The sequence below is a fragment of the Haliaeetus albicilla genome, chromosome 27 (assembly GCF_947461875.1).
Source record: "Haliaeetus albicilla chromosome 27, bHalAlb1.1, whole genome shotgun sequence".
NCBI lineage: Eukaryota > Metazoa > Chordata > Aves > Accipitriformes > Accipitridae > Haliaeetus > Haliaeetus albicilla.
In genome coordinates this window covers 18,988,848-19,010,022 of record NC_091509.1, presented here as the reverse complement: position 1 = coordinate 19,010,022, position 21,175 = coordinate 18,988,848, and the positions used below count along the sequence as shown (strand labels likewise).

The 21,175-nt window shown below is 37.3% G+C and overlaps 1 protein-coding gene across 5 annotated transcripts in view; it reads right to left on the bottom strand.

The window, feature by feature from the left end:
• The window catches only part of MACROH2A1 (macroH2A.1 histone), a 47,607-nt gene that overhangs the window by 9,704 nt on the left and 16,728 nt on the right, over positions 1-21,175 (bottom strand). For 2 of the 5 annotated variants that reach the window (XM_069772712.1, XM_009913280.2), the window contains exons 3-6: positions 15,483-15,589; positions 13,777-13,974; positions 11,086-11,196; positions 4,557-4,656 (exon numbers count right to left, since the gene is read on the bottom strand). In XM_069772712.1, the coding sequence (XP_069628813.1) occupies positions 4,557-4,656; positions 11,086-11,196; positions 13,777-13,974; positions 15,483-15,589 (516 nt within the window). Of the gene's footprint in view, positions 1-2,968; positions 3,060-4,556; positions 4,657-11,085; positions 11,197-13,776; positions 13,975-15,482; positions 15,590-21,175 lie in introns of all 5 variants that reach the window. The other 3 variants (XM_069772714.1, XM_069772713.1, XM_069772715.1) reach the window with 3 other exon arrangements.

The following is a 21,175-nucleotide window of genomic DNA, read 5'->3' as shown; positions in this document are numbered from 1 at the left end:
AAACTGATTTCCAAAAATTCAGAACTAGGATCTCTAAAGATCTAGACATTTATTTGGTGAAACCCCTTACTTTCACTGATGAAGAAAGAAAAAACGCATTTTCTGATGGAAGTGCACATACTATATGCTCAAGGAAGCAGAGCCCCTCCTCCAAGATTCAGTTTACTAAATAGGGTTATAGCTCCAAAAACTAAGAGGACTGCAAGATGCTTTTGTTTTGACACCATTGCTAAATTTCTTCCAAAATGAAGACTGAGGTTGAAAACAATGCATTTGTTTGTTCATTCAAAAACTGACTCTGTGACACTGCCTCTATTTTCCTATTGGCAGTTTATTGCTTTTGGGGTACAAAAGCTGAGGACAATTAAAAAATGTATGCCTTTTCTTTTGCTTTTTTCATAACCGATTCACAATGGGTGTTTGCCAAAAGCTGGACTGCAAGGTCAGACTGCATAGGTCAGAGTGTAATTTGCTCTTTGTGCTCCTTTAAGCTTTTTTCTAGAAATGCATTGGTCTAAGTTTATTCCAACTCCTCACTAAGAATTTTCTGAAACTCAAAGTCACCAATCGCTGTGCGACTGAGTGGAAGGCACCACCTTAGAAATCTCTTAGAAAAGACAGGAATGGCTTTATTCGTAGCAGCAAGGTGTCTTAGGGGAGTGTGCTAGGAAAGGAGATCCACACCAGAACTGAGGTGCTTGGAAATGTGCTGCCCTTCAAAGGCAGCGATATGCCAGATGGCACGACACGCAGTGCCCTTTGCTGAACCAGCCTAGCAGACATGGCTGACACCAGGGTCTTATAAAATCACTCTGACAAAGAAGGGATGGGTAGGGAAAGAAACAGTCTTCCATTCTAGTTATGCTCTTGTTATATGTATTTCCATATCATTCCTATTTATATTTGTATATATTCCAGTTATACTCCCCCTGAGTCCATGAACTCAGATCAGTCCTAAACCCCACGACATTCATAATCCTTAATTTCTCATTTCAAGGGGAAACATAATTAAGCCTCATGCAGAACCTAGGAACAGAAAAGATCTATTAAATAGGTCATTTCTTTGCCATTGCAAAGCTGTTGTACATTTAATGGAATTTAGCCTAGTTTGGTTTAATTCAATCCAGAAGGATCAGCTTTTTCCCTTCTACTGGGAATTAATTTATAATTAAAAGCAATGAACAACCCTGTCAGTTTATTTCACTGAGCTCTCCTCTTGCAGATTGGTACAAAGATGAGCAAAAGTAGTATTTGGTATGAATCAGTGAGGTTTTCTGCATTTACTCCTCAATTATGTTCTTCTTCTGATTAATAGTGAGGGTTTATATTGAAATTGTATTTCAGAACTATGTTGTAAATTAGCTTTATCTGGGAAAGGACATACTGTATTTAACCATTTTCCACTACATTAGCAAGTTTCTTGATGGAAGTCTTGCTTCACAGCTTCAAGGTTAGTAGCTTATTTGCTCACAGGCATAAATATGTGTCACTCCCATGAGAATAAGATCATTATCTCATGCTTTCCAAGCAGGCATTGGTATCAGTGTTGAAAACAGAGTTAGCAGAAATTTAGGCTCTAAAATTCTCAGGATAAGCCCCCAGTACATTTAAATTGTTAGGGAGAAAAACAACAAAAATTAAAAAAAAAAAATTTAGATGGGTAAAAGTTAATCATTGGAAGCTAAGCATTTGTGCACTTCTATTCTTTCTTACAGCAGTCAGAGGCAACAGGAACCTACTCTAAGGAATGAGCAGTACAGCTTTGAGAGACAATTTTCTTTGTAGGGTAGCAAAGCATTTCTTTGTCAAAGGGTAGGAGACAAGCACATTAGCTAAATGGGTCTGACAGACTTTAGAAGCATATTCTTCAGATACAGGGTATTATGACACTTTTATTTTAATGTCTCTGCATAATGTTTAGCCAGCCAAGTCACAGCTGTTCCTGCCCAACAGGCTACACAGAGCTACACTTGTCTGCACGTTACTCAGAAAGTAGCCCCTTCAGAAAAAGCAGGTGCTGTAGGACATGCCAGCTCTGCAGCAGGACGCGCGTCCTTCCAAGCCAGTACCGAAACAGGGCCTCAGGCGTGGAGGGAGACCACGTGCATAGCGATGATGAGGTTAAGACGAGATGTAGAACAGAGGCTGGGATCAGGTGACATTTTTTAAGCGTGGTGGGTCATCATCCTTACCAGCAACTTCTGTGTTCAGCCCAGGTTCTGATTTGCCTTCTCAAATTACCAAGGCAGTTCAGTTAAAGTACTGCTACCCTTTTACAAAATCCTTCAAAGTACTGTACGCAGAGAGGGGTATTACTAAGGTAAGAGTTACTCAGGTGACACTTAAGATACAGAATTAAGATGTCTGTCATATTTTCTATCATGCTTTCTCTCATCGGTGTAGCTTAGATGACCGACTGCCTGAAAAACATAGGTAGCATCACTAGCCGTGTGCTTGTGGACATGAGGACCGTTGAGCAGGGCTACAAAGGTAATAGGTCCATAAGGTAAAACACGAAAAAACTAACCAATCTTAAAGAGTTCAGAAAATACAGATGGGCTAGATCCAGCATGTCAGATGTGAACATCTGAAACTTGGCATGGAGAGGGTGTACTGGAACTCGTTAGAAATCTAAAGATCAAGACTCAAACCATATTCAGAACAGGCATTTAACATGTCAAACAAACAATGCAGTAATTCATTTTCCTTGGCCACATGCCTGCATTGAACGTACTGTTCCTGCACTTCAAATTTTGGCGGTGCATTCTATTGTTACTTCTGAAAGTCTGATTTGGTGATAAAAATCAAAAATGCCTACTGAGTTTGCAATTATTCATTTCTTTTTATTATCGGTCAGGACTGCTGGAAGCGAGAAATGAATGCAAATCTGCATAGCTACAACAAGCTTGTGGCTGCTGATTGACCATGCACACACATACAAACTCCGCAGCACTGAACTTTCCATTACCTACTTCACCACCGGTGTAGAAGTCAGAGTTTGTCGGGTGAACGACAGCATCACTGTCGATCGTGGCAATGTCAGCCTGTACAACTTGCAACTACAACAGGTAAACAGATGTATATCAACCACGTTGGACAGAGACCCAGCACAGGCTCTACATTTACACATGTACCAACGTCCATATTTTCCTACCTTTACATCTCCAAACCTTGCGCCAAAGGAGTATGCTGAGTTGTGTGTGCAGGTGTGTGTAGAGAAAGGGGTGTAGGGAACAGGAGGAGGAATATTGAGTATGACATGATCAAATAAATGTTAAAATGACAGGTCAGAGCAATCACATGAGATCATTTCCAAAATTTTAAAATCAGCTAATACCCCATTTCACTTTGCAGAAACCTAGAACAACCAGTTCCCCACAGAGCATGACACTAAAATATGGAATCTGTTTAAAAAAAGAAATTCAGGATCATCAAGCCAAACAAAATAACTAGTTTCTCCATTTTGTCAGCATCAATAAGCTGACATGCACTAATCTTCATATGTATGGCAATTCATCATTTTGTTTCTAAAAATGACAGTCTCCTTCATATGGAGGAAACCATGTATTTGCAGACAGGGTTGTAGAGAATTTGCTTTAAAAAATATAAATGAATGATCTTATATTTTTAAAGTAAGGCATATTTTCTACTTATGTGTTGCAATGGCTGAGACACTTGTAAGAATATATTTCTGAGAAAGGCTGATTTAAAAATTAGACTTTTTAACTCTTTTTCTTGTTAAATTACTTGCATACATTCCCATAGGAAATGCAGTAGTAGAAGAATTATGGGTTGTATCCATTAAGGAAGTTTAAAAAAAGACAGTAGCAGGTGTAATGAAATAATAAGGGAATGCAGTACATAATGCATGAAAGTTAATTGGTTTACTTTTGCTGAAGAACAGACTTCTGCTGAAGAAGAATTTTTTAATATATATTTTTTTTTCCAATCTGGAACAAGATAGAGGCTTTAAAAGCGATACACCATCTATGATAGTATCTACAAGTTCATTGTTGGTGTACTATCAGTATTTGTTTTCAGCTGAATGTGAAAGTGACAGGGAGTAATTGAAGCATAATCGAAACAAATTATTTGACTGAATTAAACATGAAATCAAGGTAAGAAAGATTGGGGGATAGTTAATTATTTAATCATTCCTCTTTAAAAATTTTATGCCTACTCTGAGTATCAGAAAAACACCCGAGATTGCAGTTAGAATGGAGAAACTGCTTATTTTGAAAACAACCTGACAAAAAAGTATTTTAGTCCTCAAAGTATCCAAATAAGAAACCCCCCAAAATAGCTAACAGTCACATATGATCATTATGGAAAAGAATTTAAATGATTTGTTTTAACTGCAATCAACTTGAAGACTAGCAATAGCTGCAAGTATTCAGATTTGGTGAAAAATTCTTTTGAATATAGTTCTTCAACAAAACAGAACCTGCAAGATTTCAATTTCTGCTCTTATTAAAAGTATGAAGCCCTAGAGAGTAAATTCTGGGTTCCATAATTTCCATGTGACCGTTAGTTGTGTCAACCCATGCCCCATTTACCTAGGTCATCTTTAAGGTCAATGTCAGCATTGGTAGGATTGATAATGGCCTCCACCTCGAAGCCGGCTAAATTACTGATTTCACTGTGAATAAGGTTCAGCTGAAAAGAAAAGCATGAGGTGGGAAATAACAGGACAGCTGGGAAATCACAGAGAAGCTGCAGAAAAGTGAGCTTTGCAACACAGATGGAGATAGCATCACTGCAAACAAATATGCAAAATAAAAGGCAGGTCATAAAGGAGGGTTATTATCAAAAAAAAATTCAAACACAAGACTCAAACACTGTTCACACTGGGAGGACATGAATGTACCTACTAACAAGCTCTGTTTTGGCTTTATGCTCACCACTATTTGGGATTCTTATTTTGACATTATAAGAGGATATTTGTTTCTCCTCAAAGTATAGATGAAGGACACTCTAATAGTTTCTTAAGCATCAATTACAGGGACGAGCCATGACAGTTCAGCACTGAAACTGGATAAAAGATGCTGCTCCTCCTTCTTCAAGCTAGCAAACATGAGCATATCTTTGTGAAAGCACACACTTGTCTCCAGCGATTCCTCCATCCTAACAAGAGGACATGTTTCTTTTCCTTTCCTTCTTAGCGGTCACCGTAGTCTGTATTGCAGGCACTTCAGTTTTTATTTGCACAGTTCTGCAGCCTTTGTGAATGGCTGGTCACATACTGTAAGCAGGCACTATTATGTGCTTATTGCTTCTAGTTTTTATTTTATTTGCTTTACTTCCTTTTGTTATTTATGAAAATAGAGATTTTTTAACCCCACCCACCAATGTGCATTAACTCCTCTCATTAACACCCATGTATTCCAAGCATGCCTCTCAATTTCTGTCTTAATTGTTACAGAATCAGAAGGATTTCTCATGGGCACACAGTAAACTGAGGAAGTCAGCACAGATACCTAGAGATTAACCTCACATCCGCACTACGTGCTCTTAAAAGAATAAAAAGAATTAACGAAATACAAGAAGTGCAGATTTCAAGTTCTAGCAACACATTTTGAGCAGGAGTTACAAACTATTATATAAAATAAGAAAATAAAAACAAATCAGACCAGCAATGGTAACAAGCTGATCCTGCCATGTCATACTAGTAAGGATGTTTTTTTGGAAGTGCTTAGAGGTGTAAAGTGATAGCATTTTGCTTACTACTGACAGTTGGGGTATCTCATCCGAGTATGTGACCCACACCACAGAAACAACTCTGTAATCTGAGGCAATTTGATGCAAATGCCAAACTTGGCAAAAGTCAAAACTGCAGTACACTGACAGGCATGTGAAGAAGCTTATAACCAGGGGTTTGTGACACTGCTTCGTAGCCAGTGTTGGGAAGTCTGATTTCACACACACCAGGTTTACTACAGCCAAAACTTAAAATAAAGTGCAAAAAATTTTCCACACTCTTTCATATGGGGAAATACACTATCTACATCATAAATTATATCTACAACACACATTTAAAATGATGGTTTCAGTAGCTGATTAGGCAATATGGAAAGCAACTATGAAAGAGAAAGTTCTCATTCATTTATGCAAGTTCTGAAGCTAGCTGCAGTTAAGCGAGGCTTTCCTTCTAATCCAAAGCCCGCTGGGTTCAGCCTATGAAGCATAAGATATACATTCAGGCACAGCAATTAATCTCAACAATAACTGAATTTTGTCTCTTGGTCTGTAATCCACATTCTGTAAACTTAACTCTTCAAATCTCCTCCTTGTGTATGTCAGTTTATTAGTAGGGAATATGAGCCCAATTCATGTAACCAATACAAGTGAATGGGTCATTTACAGAAGCCAACATCCATATATTTAAGTTTTATGAAAAAATTATTTCCATTTTATTCATGTGATTATATGAATTGACCTTCTTTCTCTTTTTAAAAGCCTGCAATTTCATATAATTTGCATATGTTGCTTGAGTAAACTATGTTCCCTCAAAATAGGGTGATTTTGGCTAAAAATGAGTGTAATTCAGCCCTGTTTTAAGTACAGGTCTGTCCGGGAATTTGTAATAAAATCTAAGAAAGCTTGCTTTCCAAATAGCTTAGAATCCTTTAATACTTCACACGTGGCGAGTTATTCATACTGGAGTTTGAGTCTTGAGTTTGACTACAAGCAACTGCTGTTTAAAAAAAAAAGTCAAATCAAATCAAACCAAAATGTTAAAAGAAACTTTATGAATTTTGAAATAAAAAAACAACAACAAAACACATGCACACACCAAAAGACTGTTTTGTGGAGATCTTAGTATGTTCCTAAGCATATATTGTTCATTTTATAGGTGACTCTCTTTGGTCCCTAATTCTGTGTTCTACAAGTTTTTGCCCCAGATCTATTGGCTGCAGACCATTTTGGTTTCAAACTTTTAATCTATCTCTGTGCCTACTCATATATGGGGTTTACATAGCAACCAGCTGGTAATTCAAGTTTCAATTTAACAGCAACAACAAAATGTTTAAAAAGCTGCCCATCACTGATAGCATGTGTTGGCAGCTAAGTATTATTTTGCTAACTTTTGCATCTACTGTTCAATGCACTGTTAGCTATCTGATTGCCAAAAACAATTAAAAAAAATAATCAGAAGTTTCACCATAGAATTAAATCTTCCAATGAGCAATTGCTCAATTTTGCTACGCAATAGCATGAAGCATATATTAGATAGAAGAATTGATCCTCTAAAGGGCCACTTTAAAAAAAAAAAAATAGGCACAACTTGCATACACATGTGCAACAAAGAATGGACACAACTTTAGGTAACATTTAAATTAAATGTTAGTTAGATAAAATGCAGACGGCACTTAGCACATCCATGAGTATTTTCTGAACCAAGACTTGCATTTCTTATTTCAGACAAAATTACCTTTAAAGCCTTGGAACTTTTTCTGGTATGAGTTTCAGACAGAAAACTGAAGATGCCTGTTGCAGACAACAAGCTGAGGTCCCTCTGAAAGTCCAAACCCTACAGCTTAGGCTTGAGGTCTTACAACTCTGCCTCTACTCCATAATTGTCTCAGGAAAAACAAACTACTTAATGTGCAGAATACCACATTTCCATTGGGATGTCACTCGTAGGATGTGCAATCATTTACCTATTAACTAGATTTTAATACTTAATTAGTGTAGCACTAATACATTTCTACAGGTATAACTGAAGGGTTCTTTGCCATTTCCTGACCTCTAAGAATTTCTAGCTGAATGTCAGCAGTTACCTGAAGATTTAATGCAATAACAGTACTTTTAAAAAACTAAACAATACCCAGGTTTGCAACATTCTCATTTGTGTTTTCAGCAATTAAATCTGGGGGTATTAGAAGGATGAAGAGCTGCTCTTGCAAATAAACCCCTTTCCTTTCCCTTCTGTAAACATGGAGCCAAGAAAAAGATTCTTCCCATTAAACACTTATGAATGATGTGACACTAAGAACAGGATTATTTTCTTCCTTCTCTGCATCTAGTAAATTATTTCCTGATCTAGCAGATAGTGGTTTTGCAGACCAAAGAGACATGCTGTAAAGGTGTTCAAGGATGTCACAAGAGGTTCGAAAGATAACAATTGTTTGTTTGGGTTCTTCAGTTTCAGGTTTCTGTGTTTGCACTGTAGTTTATTAAGAACGCACAGAACATGAAAGTATACTGAAAAGCCATATGTACAAATTCAAGAAAAATCAAATAACTGTGATTAATATGAATATTTTTGCTTTTCAAATGGAAAAGCTCAAAATGCTTTAACATATTTAGCCTTTCTACCATCCATGCGAAGAGTGTAATTGTATCTCCATTTCGCAGATGGGGAAGGCAACAGAGAAAGAAGAGGTGATTTACAGTATCTCTGAATCAGCCAAAACCAGGAGCCAGGAGTCATGGTTTCCAGGCCTCCAGCTGAACCATGTAAACACACTGTCCTCCCTACCCAAGAGACTAGCAGATTTTTCCTTCCCTCAAAATGCTGTTTAAGGAGGGTGAGGCTATGCTCAATAGGATAAAGGTCCTCCTCCAAAAAGGCAAACACCTTCTGCCCTCACACGCGTTGGAAAAAAAGCAACATGCACAAGTCTAAGTAATCGAACTGCAAAAGTACTGTCCAGAATCACTATTGTTAGTTCCCTGTATTTATGAATACCATGTGGCACTAATTTAAGACAACTATAACAAAACCTATTTTTTATGTTAAGCATCAGACTTAAAACTTAAATATTTTAAAAATCAATATTATCTTTTTAAACAGCAATTGCATGTAGAAATGGCTAACCAGAAGCATTTAACTGATTCAAAGTCACTAGTTTTTATAGATAATTTTTACATTTAATTTGTAAATTTCCAAAATAAATAGCAATTATTTAAGACTGCCATGTGTCACTCAAATAATTAACAACCACCACCATCTATGAGATCGCAGTCTGCTAAACCTGCATATAGCAGCAGACATCCTGTCACACCCAGGAGCCTCCTGGCCCATGCAAAATACACCTCAAGTTTAGGAGAGAGGAAGCATTCAGCTGCCACCGATTCCATAACTGAAAGTTTTACCTTTACCTTTTTTATCATAAGAAAATCAAAATTATTTTGATAATTTTGAAAATGCACATTTTGAAAATAATTTTTGGGGAATAGTCTGAAAATATTTCTAGTAATAAACCAACATAAATTTTTTTGTTGTTTTTATGCTAAATAAAAATCTCTTTGATCACTACAGTGCAAAGTTTTTTTGCATTTTAAGCTTTCCACATTTTCAGTCTTAAAAGAATTTAGGTTGGTCTAAATGTGCTATTTTGGGGGTAAAATCAGAACAAAGACATTAATACATTATTTATCATCTCAAACAAGGTAAGAATTTCATTTTTAACTCACACATAATAGGATACAGAAAATTCCTGTATTTGTTAGGCATAGCCTACTTTTCTTTGATTTTTACAGTAACCATTTACTGCCTGTGAAAAGTTTCTCACAGGGAATCAAAAGCAAAACATAGTCTGTGGTAGAGACATCTCAACAGTGCCTATGCGTTCTCTACCCCTCAGAAAATAATCCATTTCATTTGGAGTGTTCCGTCACAGGAGACAAACGGGTTTTCATTTTTCTTTTCATTATGTGTACTGTGTTACAAATAAAGGCTAACACCTGGCCCCTCTTATGTGCAGAACTAACTGACAACGAACCGGTATGGGGATGGACATGTCATACCAGTAATTTTTTCAGGGGGCTGCACTCCAAGTGAATGAGAAAGCCAGAAAGTCCACTTCCCAGTACAAGGTACTCACTGGAAAGCTCTACAGCAGACACTGGCTTTGCTCATCACAGCTTAAAGCAGTCCTGAAGTTCATGATTCTCCTCCACTGAGCCAACAGCAAAGCCCCATTGATTTTCTGGGTCAGTCTTGCTGGAACATAACGCTAAGTCTTATTACAGGTTTCCTGTGGTGACTAAAAGAGTTGAAAATCAGGCCCAAAAGTCTGACGTTACTTGCTTTCTTGAAACAGTAATGTAGTTTATAAATTCTGGGTTCCAATTTAGTCATCAAAATGTTTTTAAAAATATGTTCAAAACCACCCCCCTAGTAGTAGTCAAATAATAAAAAAACCCTACCAAACCAGCAATCTAGCTCTAGCTGTAGAATTAAATGTGGAAAATCAGAAGTCTTGCAAAAAATAACATTACTCTCATGCATGTTAAACTTTGCAAACAAATTGTGGAAGGATAAATGGAGAACAACCTCAGTATGAAATAAAAATGAGTCAGAGGAGATACATTCCACAATGGACAATGGCTCATCTTTTATGACTTACAACACAATGATCTGATTACTGAATGATAGAAGAAAGATGCAGTTTTACTTAACAAAATTTTGTATCATGAACTAAAGGCAGGTTTCAAGATAAAAGACCAAATTAATTTAATGAACTTTCTCTTTAAATGGATCCTCTCTTTAAGCAGATATGTATTTGTATTAAACCACCCCATGTCCCAAAGCACATTCACAGGGAAAAAAGGATCGTTGACTTCTAGCTTTTCATAAAAGCATCATTCATTATTACACAGCATTAACTTTTGCAAATAACAAAGCAGAACAAAACATAAAACCACTATTATAAACAAACGTCTAAAATAGGTTTTGATAAAAACCTGTAAATAATTTACATCAGCAATGAAGTGGGCTGCCCATTGGAAAAAGACATTTTATTCTTAGAATAATCTCATCTTTGGCAGAAGCTTAGCTGTAACAATTATGCTGTTTATGAATAAGGTGAGACAGATTACAAGCACACAGGCTTTCCTTCTATTTGAGTATTTAATTATGTAGCCATATGAAGACTCATTTCTGTATTTTTAAAATGTTCTAAAAGTTGTTTCAGAGAATTTCTTTGTTCAAAAACTAGTATCATACACCTCCTCAAGTGCTCAGTGGGGAAATGTCCATTGTATCTAGATGTTTTGGGGAAAGGGGAGCGGTGGGAGGGGGTATTCCCTAAGCAGCACTGAAAATAGATATTCATTTATAAAAATGCAGGAGCATACCTTCTGGCCAAGAAACAGACTTTTGGTGGACAGGACTGTGAAACCATCTGCAGGAGTTCCCTCTGTTGTACTGTCAGCACTGGCTGATTTGCTCACTTCTCCCTGCTTCTTCTTCCGAAAATATAGTTAATTAGTTAACTCAGGACTGAGAGAAAAAACATTTAATAACACTAAGATATATGACATGCCATAAATGCTTACCAGGCAATAAAATGCCAGTATAAACACTGGCGTTTGGATTTTATCCTTTAGTCTAACTAAAGTGGCTGATTACAGCCGAAGGAATCAACAGGAAAAATGACCTCAACGTCTGCAGATCTACGTAAGCCTTTTCTTGCCTACAACAGCGCACAATTCAGATGACAGTTGTCTTAAATATTGCAGGAAAACACATAAACAGCCCCAAACTTTTAAAAGAGTTCTAATGACTTGTGTGGAAAAAGGTAATGTATCTATTTATGTGTGTGGGCAGACATTCATTCTAAGGTAAAAACTGACTTCTCAGAGTGCAGATTTTATCTCTCTGTGGAGGGAGATGCTCCCAGATTTCCCAAAGTTATTTTTAGAAATACTGCTTTAAAATCTGGCCGTCCTTAGAGCCAGTGTCAGAAGAATACATCTACTTTCTACCTGCCTAGTAGTAGGAAATGGGCTGAACAATTTTCTCTGTCTTGTTTAACATCATCACCTTCCTTTATCTCCAGTAAAAATGTAGAGGAAGAAGGAGTTCCCCTCAACCGCCATTCCTTTTTTTAACTGCATTACTGAAGTAAAATTATAGGTTTCAGGAATGAATTGATTTACTGAATAAAAATAAGAATTAGGAACATTTTGAAAAGGATGTTTCATGAAGACTTGACTGCTGTGGCTATAAACTCAATTGGTGCCAAAAATAATTTCATATTTTCAATAAAATTACTACTTATTATTTCATGTAAATATTTGGTGCCTCAGCAATATCTGCTGAAGCTAAAAAGCACACCTGAATAATAAGCAAGCCACTGTTCTTCTACTGTCCTTTTCCAAAGTATGTAAACTACATCTGTGGCTGAGCAACTAAAATGACTTTGATGCAAGGGTATATTGGTGCTTCTAGAAGCTGTAACCATGCTTTACTTTACACAAATGTTTTGAAAATTAGATTTTCATGGGTCCTATTTCAAATCCCCAGGAGTTTACTGTTAGCCAAAAACCAATATAGTAAGCAGACAATACAGTTTATTGTGTGGAAGAAAAACAGAACCCCACAACAGACTTCCTGCTTTTGTAATCAAGTAGAGAAAAAAATTCCAGATTTAGGGAAATTATTAGTGCATGGTTATTAGAAGCACTGCACTTCAGTGTCAGCTACTAGGTGTTCTGAGAGAAAACCAAATTCCAACAGTTTGAAAAACGAAGTGGTGAAACAACCAGAAGAGTGACCAAGTAAACAAGAGAGACATACAGGATGAATACAGAAGCTTTGTTTGACCCAGAAAGCAACTTTTCACATGCATTGTCCATTTCATGTGAAATTCCTGTACTTTTCTTGCTACTTTCATAACCTATTGCTTGACAGTAGTTTTGCAAAAAAAAAAAAAAAAAAAAAAATCTAAATCTTTGGTTACACACACACACACACATTAGAAAGATTTCCTACTTCTACAAACTGAAACTTAAAAAAGGAATGAAGGAATGTTCTCCTTAGCTTAAAAAAAGATGTTATTCTTAGTTTCCTAGCATAAGAAAAATCACATTTTGGTCCTCCTGTTCTTTCCCTCACCTCCACACTTCATTTTGAATGAGTTTAATTAATTACTAGGAATTAAAAACACCCAACAAGTCTAAACATGGAAGAGTCTCATCTATAACATACTAATAACAGAGGAGAACATTTGTGGGTCTTTAGCTCAGCCAAAGAAATTCTGTGTAGCCACAATACAGTTTCTCTGATGTTGCAAGAGACTCAGCTACCTGATCTAGGTATGATCTTTCATGCTCCTTGGATTTCATCAAATCAACTAAACAAGCGGAATCTTACACTAAGCTGGAACAAAGCAAAACCCATTAAAAAGTACAACAAATAACAGAAGAATACAACACTTGAAAACAGGACTCTGACATGCTAACAGCTAAGGACATTATTACAACGCAAGTGACTTAGGCTGTTGTTTTTCTTCAACATTTAAAATTGCAAAATGCTGCTTTAGTGTGACTTTTGAAAAAAACACCCAGATTCCCTGTTTCTTACAGACACATACCAATACTTGAACAAAGTCCAAGCAAGTTTACTCCGCCTAGCCCAATGCAGGCACCTGCGCAGTCACAGCAAAGCTACCCCTACAGCTGCTATGTAAGACCTTGTTTGCTCACCAGTAAGGCATGACTAGTACAGCCTCCAATACACTCTCTTCTTCTGCCTCTTGGTGCCTCCAGCCTGCGCCAACCTAACGACTGTTTGACTGTTTCGTACAAAGAACAGAGTATTTACAGCTTGCCTGCCTGTCCTGCAGACCTGTGCCACTTCTGAGGGTTTTCAGACTTCCAGCCGCACTAGGGAGAGGGCAGCACTCCTCCTTCAGCATTTGCTTACACTGCTACTGAAATCCCTATTGTTAACAAAACACGGAACAGAAAGTCTACCCTACATGATGCTCCCTACAGCTACTACTAGCAAGCTTGTTTGGGTTTTAAATAAATAGATTACTCTACCTTGGATTTCCTTGCCCCTTTCTTGCCACCTGTTTTCTTTGATACAGTTTTTTTCTGTGATGGAGACTTTGCCTTCTTTGCTGGAGGTGGAGTGATGATGGCTTCCAGTTTTCCTTTTGATCCCCTCTTCTTTGCCAACAGCTCTGGGTGAATATTGGGTAACACTCCGCCACTGGCTATGGTGACCCCTTTCAATAGCTAACAACAACAACAAAAAGTTGTAGATGACGAATTCCAGCATTTAATCACCAATAAATACAAACTGGCATTTACAATAAACTTTGTACATTGCCTTGAGTTCTAACCGGTTCTTGTACGTTTCTCAACACATTATCCTTGAAGAAGAGAAACATGAAATGTATGAAATGAAGCTGATCGTGTACTAGATTTTAACTATAAAGGGAATATGTATTCTTCTTGCACATACGCTTGTTACTGTCAGTATCTGTTGGGCTCACACAAGATCTTTTTCTGTGAAGCCACGCAATGAGGACTGTTACCCAGCTACTAGAAAACAGGACAGCCCTAGCCACAGACATGAGGGCTTTGCAGGGCAGCTTGTGTGAGAGAGATGGGACCCCAAAGTCCATGGTATGGGACTGCAATGGGTACCACGCTGTGGAGAACCCAATATATGTCCCAGTTGCTGAATTTTCTTGAAAGTGCATTTTTAAACCAGAATTTTTTTCTTAGAAAAACAAACTTCAAATGGAGGGTAACGTTTATACAAATCTCTATACCTGCAAGTCTTTCTTCAAAAAAATCTTTATGTAGTTGAAGAAAAGCAGATCAATATTCAAAACTGTGCAGTTTATTCAAGCCTTTAAAAGCAGAGGTGAAATATATCATGTTATGTATTTAAGACCACTTTAACCCATTTTTTTATACATCTAGCTGGGACTAACTCACTATTCGGGAGGATACAAAGAGTAACATCAAAGTCCCTCAGGTACTCCCACCTTCTGATTGGTGTTTACTGCTCCCCAACCACAACTCAGTGAGGCTCCAAGCTTACAAAGGGATGATGAATGGAAAGTATTACCAAATTTCAGACAAAGCCAGAAGGAGGTTGGTTTGGGGATATTATTTTTTTTTCCTGCCCCATCATGATACATAGGTTTGGAAAAAGTACCTTTTCAGATGTGTTTTTACAGCGCCTCACACAAAGGTACATTAATCCTAGCCTGTGTCTCTGGCTGACACCACAACACTGTAATAATAATGCCCAAATTTTTTTTGGCTTAGTTAAAGGCATCTTGAAATCTGCAAAAGACACAGACTTGCAAGAGTTCCAAAGCTCTTAATTCTGTGGTCACAATGACAGACTTCAATGGGAACAGAATAGGTCCCACCGAGTCCTAAGCTGCGTAAGGGGGGAAACAAACAAAAACATCTACAAGATTTTCTCCATGTCTCTGTAGAGTTTATGACAATGTCCCACTCTAACGGAAGTGGTTGTGATAGTCCCAGCAAATGTCATATTACATCTCCATTGCATTTTTACACATTTTAAGAGTTCTGAAATACATAATTAAGCTGAATGCTGTAGTTAGTTACACAGGCAGTGTGCTAGTGAGTGAATGAGCTGTTTCCTGGTAGGCTACTCAATAAGCAGAGGTCTTGAGTTACAATTCAGCTATATGGAAAGACAATTTAAAAAGCTCTAAAGGAAATCCTGACCCTCACACGGTGGCGTTTTTTCTTACCTGATTTAATTCTTCATCATTTGCTACAGCCAACAGGATGTGTCTAGGAGTGACTCGACCCTTCTTGTTGTCCCTTGCTGCATTTCCAGCCAATTCAAGAATTTCCGCTGGGGAAAAAGTAAGCCCCTCTTAATTACATTGTGATCATTAAGAAAAATCAATGTGTTAGTTAGCATCCATGCAAAAAGATATCTGATTATATCATGTTATTCCTAACTGCTGTAGAATACCCTTAATAGATATCTAACTCTAAAATGATAATTTTCTTTTTATATGTCTAATCACTGAAGGGTGAATGCACACTTGAAGTCCTGTGGTCTAAACTATATTTACTTTTTCGTCCTTTTAAAGCAGTTCCCCTAGATTCCCGATTTCTTCAGCATTTTTCTCAAGGCTACTGTGTGTTCATCTCCTAGGATCCCTCTCCTATCAGGTGACGGAGTACTAGATGTACAAATGCTATAGTTTTTTTTCTCAAAGCTGTCATAAATGTGAGTTCTGGCTTGCATTGCTGCTTCTTTTTTATTACAGGAAAAGATGCTATTCTCAGTTTCTCATTTTTAACATTATGGAAGCATGTAAGCACACATTCAAGTTAGGACACTAAAAATACAAACTCTGCTGCTACGCTGACTTAATGACTTTTTTTCTCTGTCCAAGACGAGGTTTCTGTCCAGAAAAAGTAATTGATGAATCATGTTTATTTGCTCCTAGTAAATTATCTCCTTAGATGAAATTTCCAGTCCTGACAAAATACGTTTAACAGCTGTGCATATAATGGCTTTTATTGGAATTAGGGAAGATTAACTTGCTCCCCTGCAAGGATCTATGAAGTGAAAGGCTAGAGCGTTACCTGCTAACTTATCTGACTTCAACTCAACAAGCCCTAGGCAAAGAATGCAATTAATTACAAGAACAATTAAAAAAATGACATAACGTGTTTATCTGACTTTGCAGTTACGTGCTACTGCTGTCTCCATTATACATAACCTTTCATCTCCCTCTGTAGAGACTGTGTTTCACTATTGCTTTTGGTATATTTTCTTTTGCAAACCTGGTAACGTTTGGAGAAAAAGAGAAAAAAAGAAAATGAAAATGAGTTTTTTACACCTATTATACACTAATATAATAAAATTTAACATTAGTATAGGGTATGAAATTGATTTCACATTTAACAACTGACTGTACCATGAAAGCTCTCCCATAAGCTTGCTTCAGAGGCAAATAGAACTGAATTAAGACATTAATCTGAAATGAAAAAGACTAAAATCAAAGCCCACACAACCACATGCCTTTACTATAAGACACAGTAAATCTTAAGTAATACTATATAGCACAGACTATGGCTTTTCATTAGACTGAATTCAACATGATTCTCCAATTATTTTTCATCCTAAGTCCTGTAATAAGCTAGTTATGACACCTACTGGAAAACTTACAGCTGCTTCTGGATGTTCTACAGTTAAACTTCATTGAGAATTTTGGTAGGCTTTCACTACTTTTGTGTTCTTCAAAGTGCACAATTAACTTTATTATAGGGGGAGATGGAATATTAAGTCTAAGCCCCCAAAACTAACAACATTTCATGCTGACAGCAATCACTTTAATTTATTTTTAAAGAAGGATTAGCAAGGTAAGGTCAACCTGACTATGCTTTCCACACCTCCAAAGAACTCAATTAAGCTGGCATAATCCTTTTCACATACTTCTCAAAAGCCACAGCTCAGACATGTGAGGTTTAGCTTGCATTCAGCACTGCATACAGCCGCCTGTTGTGACAGAAGACCTGTATCACCTTCCACTGGACAAGCTGCGCTCTCGGTTACACCCCGTGCATCCCCACTGACCTCAGTAAGATTCTGTGTCACTGTAATAAGGCCAGCATCTCCACCTCTCTAGATCAGGAATTGTTTTGTTTGTATCGCAGACTTTATCACCGGCTGAAAAGCATGGGAAGGATTTGCTGCAAACAGCAGACTACTTTTCAGTTTGCCTCTGCTTCCCCCACCTCCGCTTCTTTACTGCATCAGGCACTGCTAAACAGTTGGGCCGTGTTATTCTCTGCAACTGATCAGCATAACTATGCAGACAGGTCATTTTGTAACTAAAGAGTCTAAGAAAGTGTTATGCCTGTAAAGCACAGAGGAATGTTTTATTTGTTCCTCATAAAACTAAAATGTCTGCCTTGTACAGTGGAGAACTGTTCTTGTAAGTGCTAAGCCCTCTTCCTTGGACAGGAAACTCATTTTGAAATTACAGTTTTCTAATGGTCCTTTAGGGAAGTTGAGGTACCCCACTTCCTTTTCAGGAACAGAACGCTTTGCACTGGCGTTGAGGACCACAAAAGAGGAGCTTAGGGAGAGGGAGAGAGGAGGAGGAGGGCATGGAGGGTGGAATTTTTCTTCTGGCCTTCTCCTCAGCTCTCCAGTAATAATCAAGCATTGCTCGTGCATGCAGAGAGACCCACAGCACAGAGAACAGCAAAACACAGCTATGCGCACAAGTCTGGTTAAAGGGGGAGGGACACTCCCCTATTTAAAAACAGGAGATTAGGAGGTACTCCAGCTGAAGCCAATATAGGCAACAATTTTTTGATTTAGTACTGACAGAGACAAACCTAATCCAAACCCAACAGATCAGAGCACTTAGAAATGCTAGAAATGAAGACTTTCTGGATCCGGATGGGATCTGGACGGGATCCTGACTACTTGCCTGGATTTCACTTGCAGACAGCTTTACTTTCACATCTGTTTTATGCTGCTTTAATTCTGAAGATTTAAATGGCATTTCATCCATGTTTTAAATAAGATGAAAATCTAGCGTTCTCTGTAAGGGAGCTAACTCAAATTTCCAGAATAATCACTCTGGATTTAGGTGTGGAGCTGGAAAGAGTAGTAGGTGGGAAAAGGTATTTAAAATGGAGATTGGATTTGAATTCTTAGGTCAGACCCATCTTTAGAAGTGCCAATCTATCAGGTTCAAAGGTTGGAGTCATTGAAGAGCTCCGTTTCATTAAAGTTAATCTTCCAAAAGTGGGGAAAAAAATAGACATTCAAAAATCGACTCCTGCAACTGAACAAGGTCAAGAGAGAAAGCTTTGCTTCTAAGTGTTGAGGGAAAAGAAAGTGCTAAGAGCTTCCATGACATCAGGATTCACTCAGCTTGTATTTATCCAGCCAGAAGACCAAAACAAGAACATTTTACAAAAATGAGGCCTTACAAAAAGGATGTAAGTTGCATAATGTCTATTCCATTCCTTTCATGTATTTACTCAGGGCATTTCCCCCCTAGAGAATAATTACACCACCACCACCACTCAGGCAAAAGACACACTTTACAAAAGTAATGAACAACAAAATCCCTCTTTTTTTTTTTTTTTTAAACAAGGAAAATATACAAGTTATTCAGTATTATCAGCTTTTGAAGGTATAATTCTTCAATTACCACATATTGAAATCTTAGGGTAATATGAAGAGACACCCTTTATATTTGCACAAGTGGCTTTTTCTTGTGCTTTTGAATAATTACAAACAAAAAAGCAAACTAACATATATTGCTTTAACTGCAGATATAAAACAATCCAGCAAAAATGCTGTGAGAAGTATATAATTAGGAAAGAAAAAAATTAAGTAGGAATGCCATGTCAGCATGTGATATATTCATGTATGGACAGCTGTTATGTAGAAAGAAAAGGGATGGATGCCTTAGAAATCTATGACATGAACACATTGATTTGATTTAAAAGACAGTTATGATTAATATTTTTGTTCTTTTCAGTCATCATTAAAGTAGAAGGTTAAAGTGGGAAGAGAAAGTCCTAAAAGTGAAGAAATTTTCTCTTAAAATTTAACTTAAAGGTAGTTCTTATTTATATCAATTGAAAAAATCCTTTGCAATATTTAGAACCAGGCAAATGGATATGGGTAGTGAAAACTGGTATAAGCCTGTTCTCAGCACTTGAACCAAAACTGCTTTTCTTCTGCTGAGGTTTTTTAAAGTTCAGTTAAATATTTTTAAAGGAGAAAAGAAAACAGGTTGTATATCTTTGTACTTAAGCCTGAGATAAGACCACAGGAAAAGCTGTTCTCAAGGCATTTCCTATTCAAACACAACCAAAAAGTGTTAGAAGTCTCAACAGAAACCTCATCCTGAAGCGAGTTCCTCATCCTTTACTTGCAGAGACTCCGATCATCTACTGGACACCCTACTAAGTTCTCAGTTTCATTATTTGCATTTCCCCGTTTCATAGTGGTACTGCTCTGCCTTGAATACTGTTGCTTTGGTAGTTCACAACACTTGCAAATATTGGAACAAGAACTTAACACAAGGTTAAAATGAAACAAATTACTATTAGACCTAAACAAAGCAGGCCCAGTAGCAGCTGCAGACTGGATGGAAACAAAAGCAAATGCATTCTTCTCCCACTCCTGGAGAATGCTCTTGTTCACTTACCCTAATTTTCAAACAAAATATTACTGGTCATTACTAAATAAAACTCCTTTAAAGCCTAAATGACAAGGCCTTTAGCTTATCATGCATTCCAGGCCATAATACTTTCTAAATGTAAATACTCAACTCAATCTGGTCTGAGTTCATCCCCAAAATGTTTTTTGGTTTACATCTCAAGCTAAAACACTGCTGTTGCATTGAATCCCTTTGTCCACCTTCTCTTCTGGGAGATGAAATCATAGCTTTGAAAATTAAACTCTTAACAACTAACAGGTGATGTGTTGACACAAGGCCAATTTCTGAACACGCAAGTTCCAACAGGAACAAGTCAGGGGTTTCTAAAAAATTTTGAAGCCTCTCCTCAAAAGAAAATTGAAACCAATATCCAGAATCAAAGAAAAATGAATGTTGATACAATTCCACTGAGAAAATATGTATTTGCTACAAAGCCAACTACATGACAAGGAGTCTGTTTATTGTATTTTAAATTAATCATCCTTCCATCAGCATTTTATTGACTTCAGAATCATTTTACATGATTCCGGAAGGTTTTAACCCAATCAACCCCAATCAACCAAGACTGTTAAGAGTTTCCTGCATTCTTCTCTCTGTGTATTCCACCCAATCCCCCTGGAATCTGCAGTTGCAAGAGCGAAGGCAGAATCATTTAACACTTTCCCTCTCATGCATTCCAATAAAACAGTTCTTAGCCCTGGTTCAAAGTCATGGAAATTTGATGCAGTGAAAATCAATTCAAGAAATTTTACTGCTTTGAACAAGCCTTGATGAAACCTCAACTCTCAACAGGGCAATCATTCTCTTAGGATGCGATAAAAACCCCCAAACTCTTCAGTCTTCAGTGTCTGAGCTGTATCAAAACTAGGCCCCTTAAAGGAGAAACTGTTAACTTTGCCAAGTTATTGTAAGTTTTGCATTTCTGTGGGGCAGATGACAGACCGCTGTTTACATAAAACTCAAGTTCAGGCCACAAAAGCCACTTCCACTTAGAGCCTTCTGATCTGACTCACACCTCTTTTCAGCTCTTTTCTACACTTTAATACCATCCTTTTTTTTTTTTTTTTTTGGTAAGACATCTAATGTTATTTAACTTCCTAATTTTTAAAGTTTTTTGTTTTTCTGTTGATCTGTAAAAGGTATGAGAGTTCACTTTTCAGGGAAACCAGAAAGTAAATTTCATCTCAAGTGTTGGGGTGTGACTGTTGTAAAGAACAAGTACTAATATA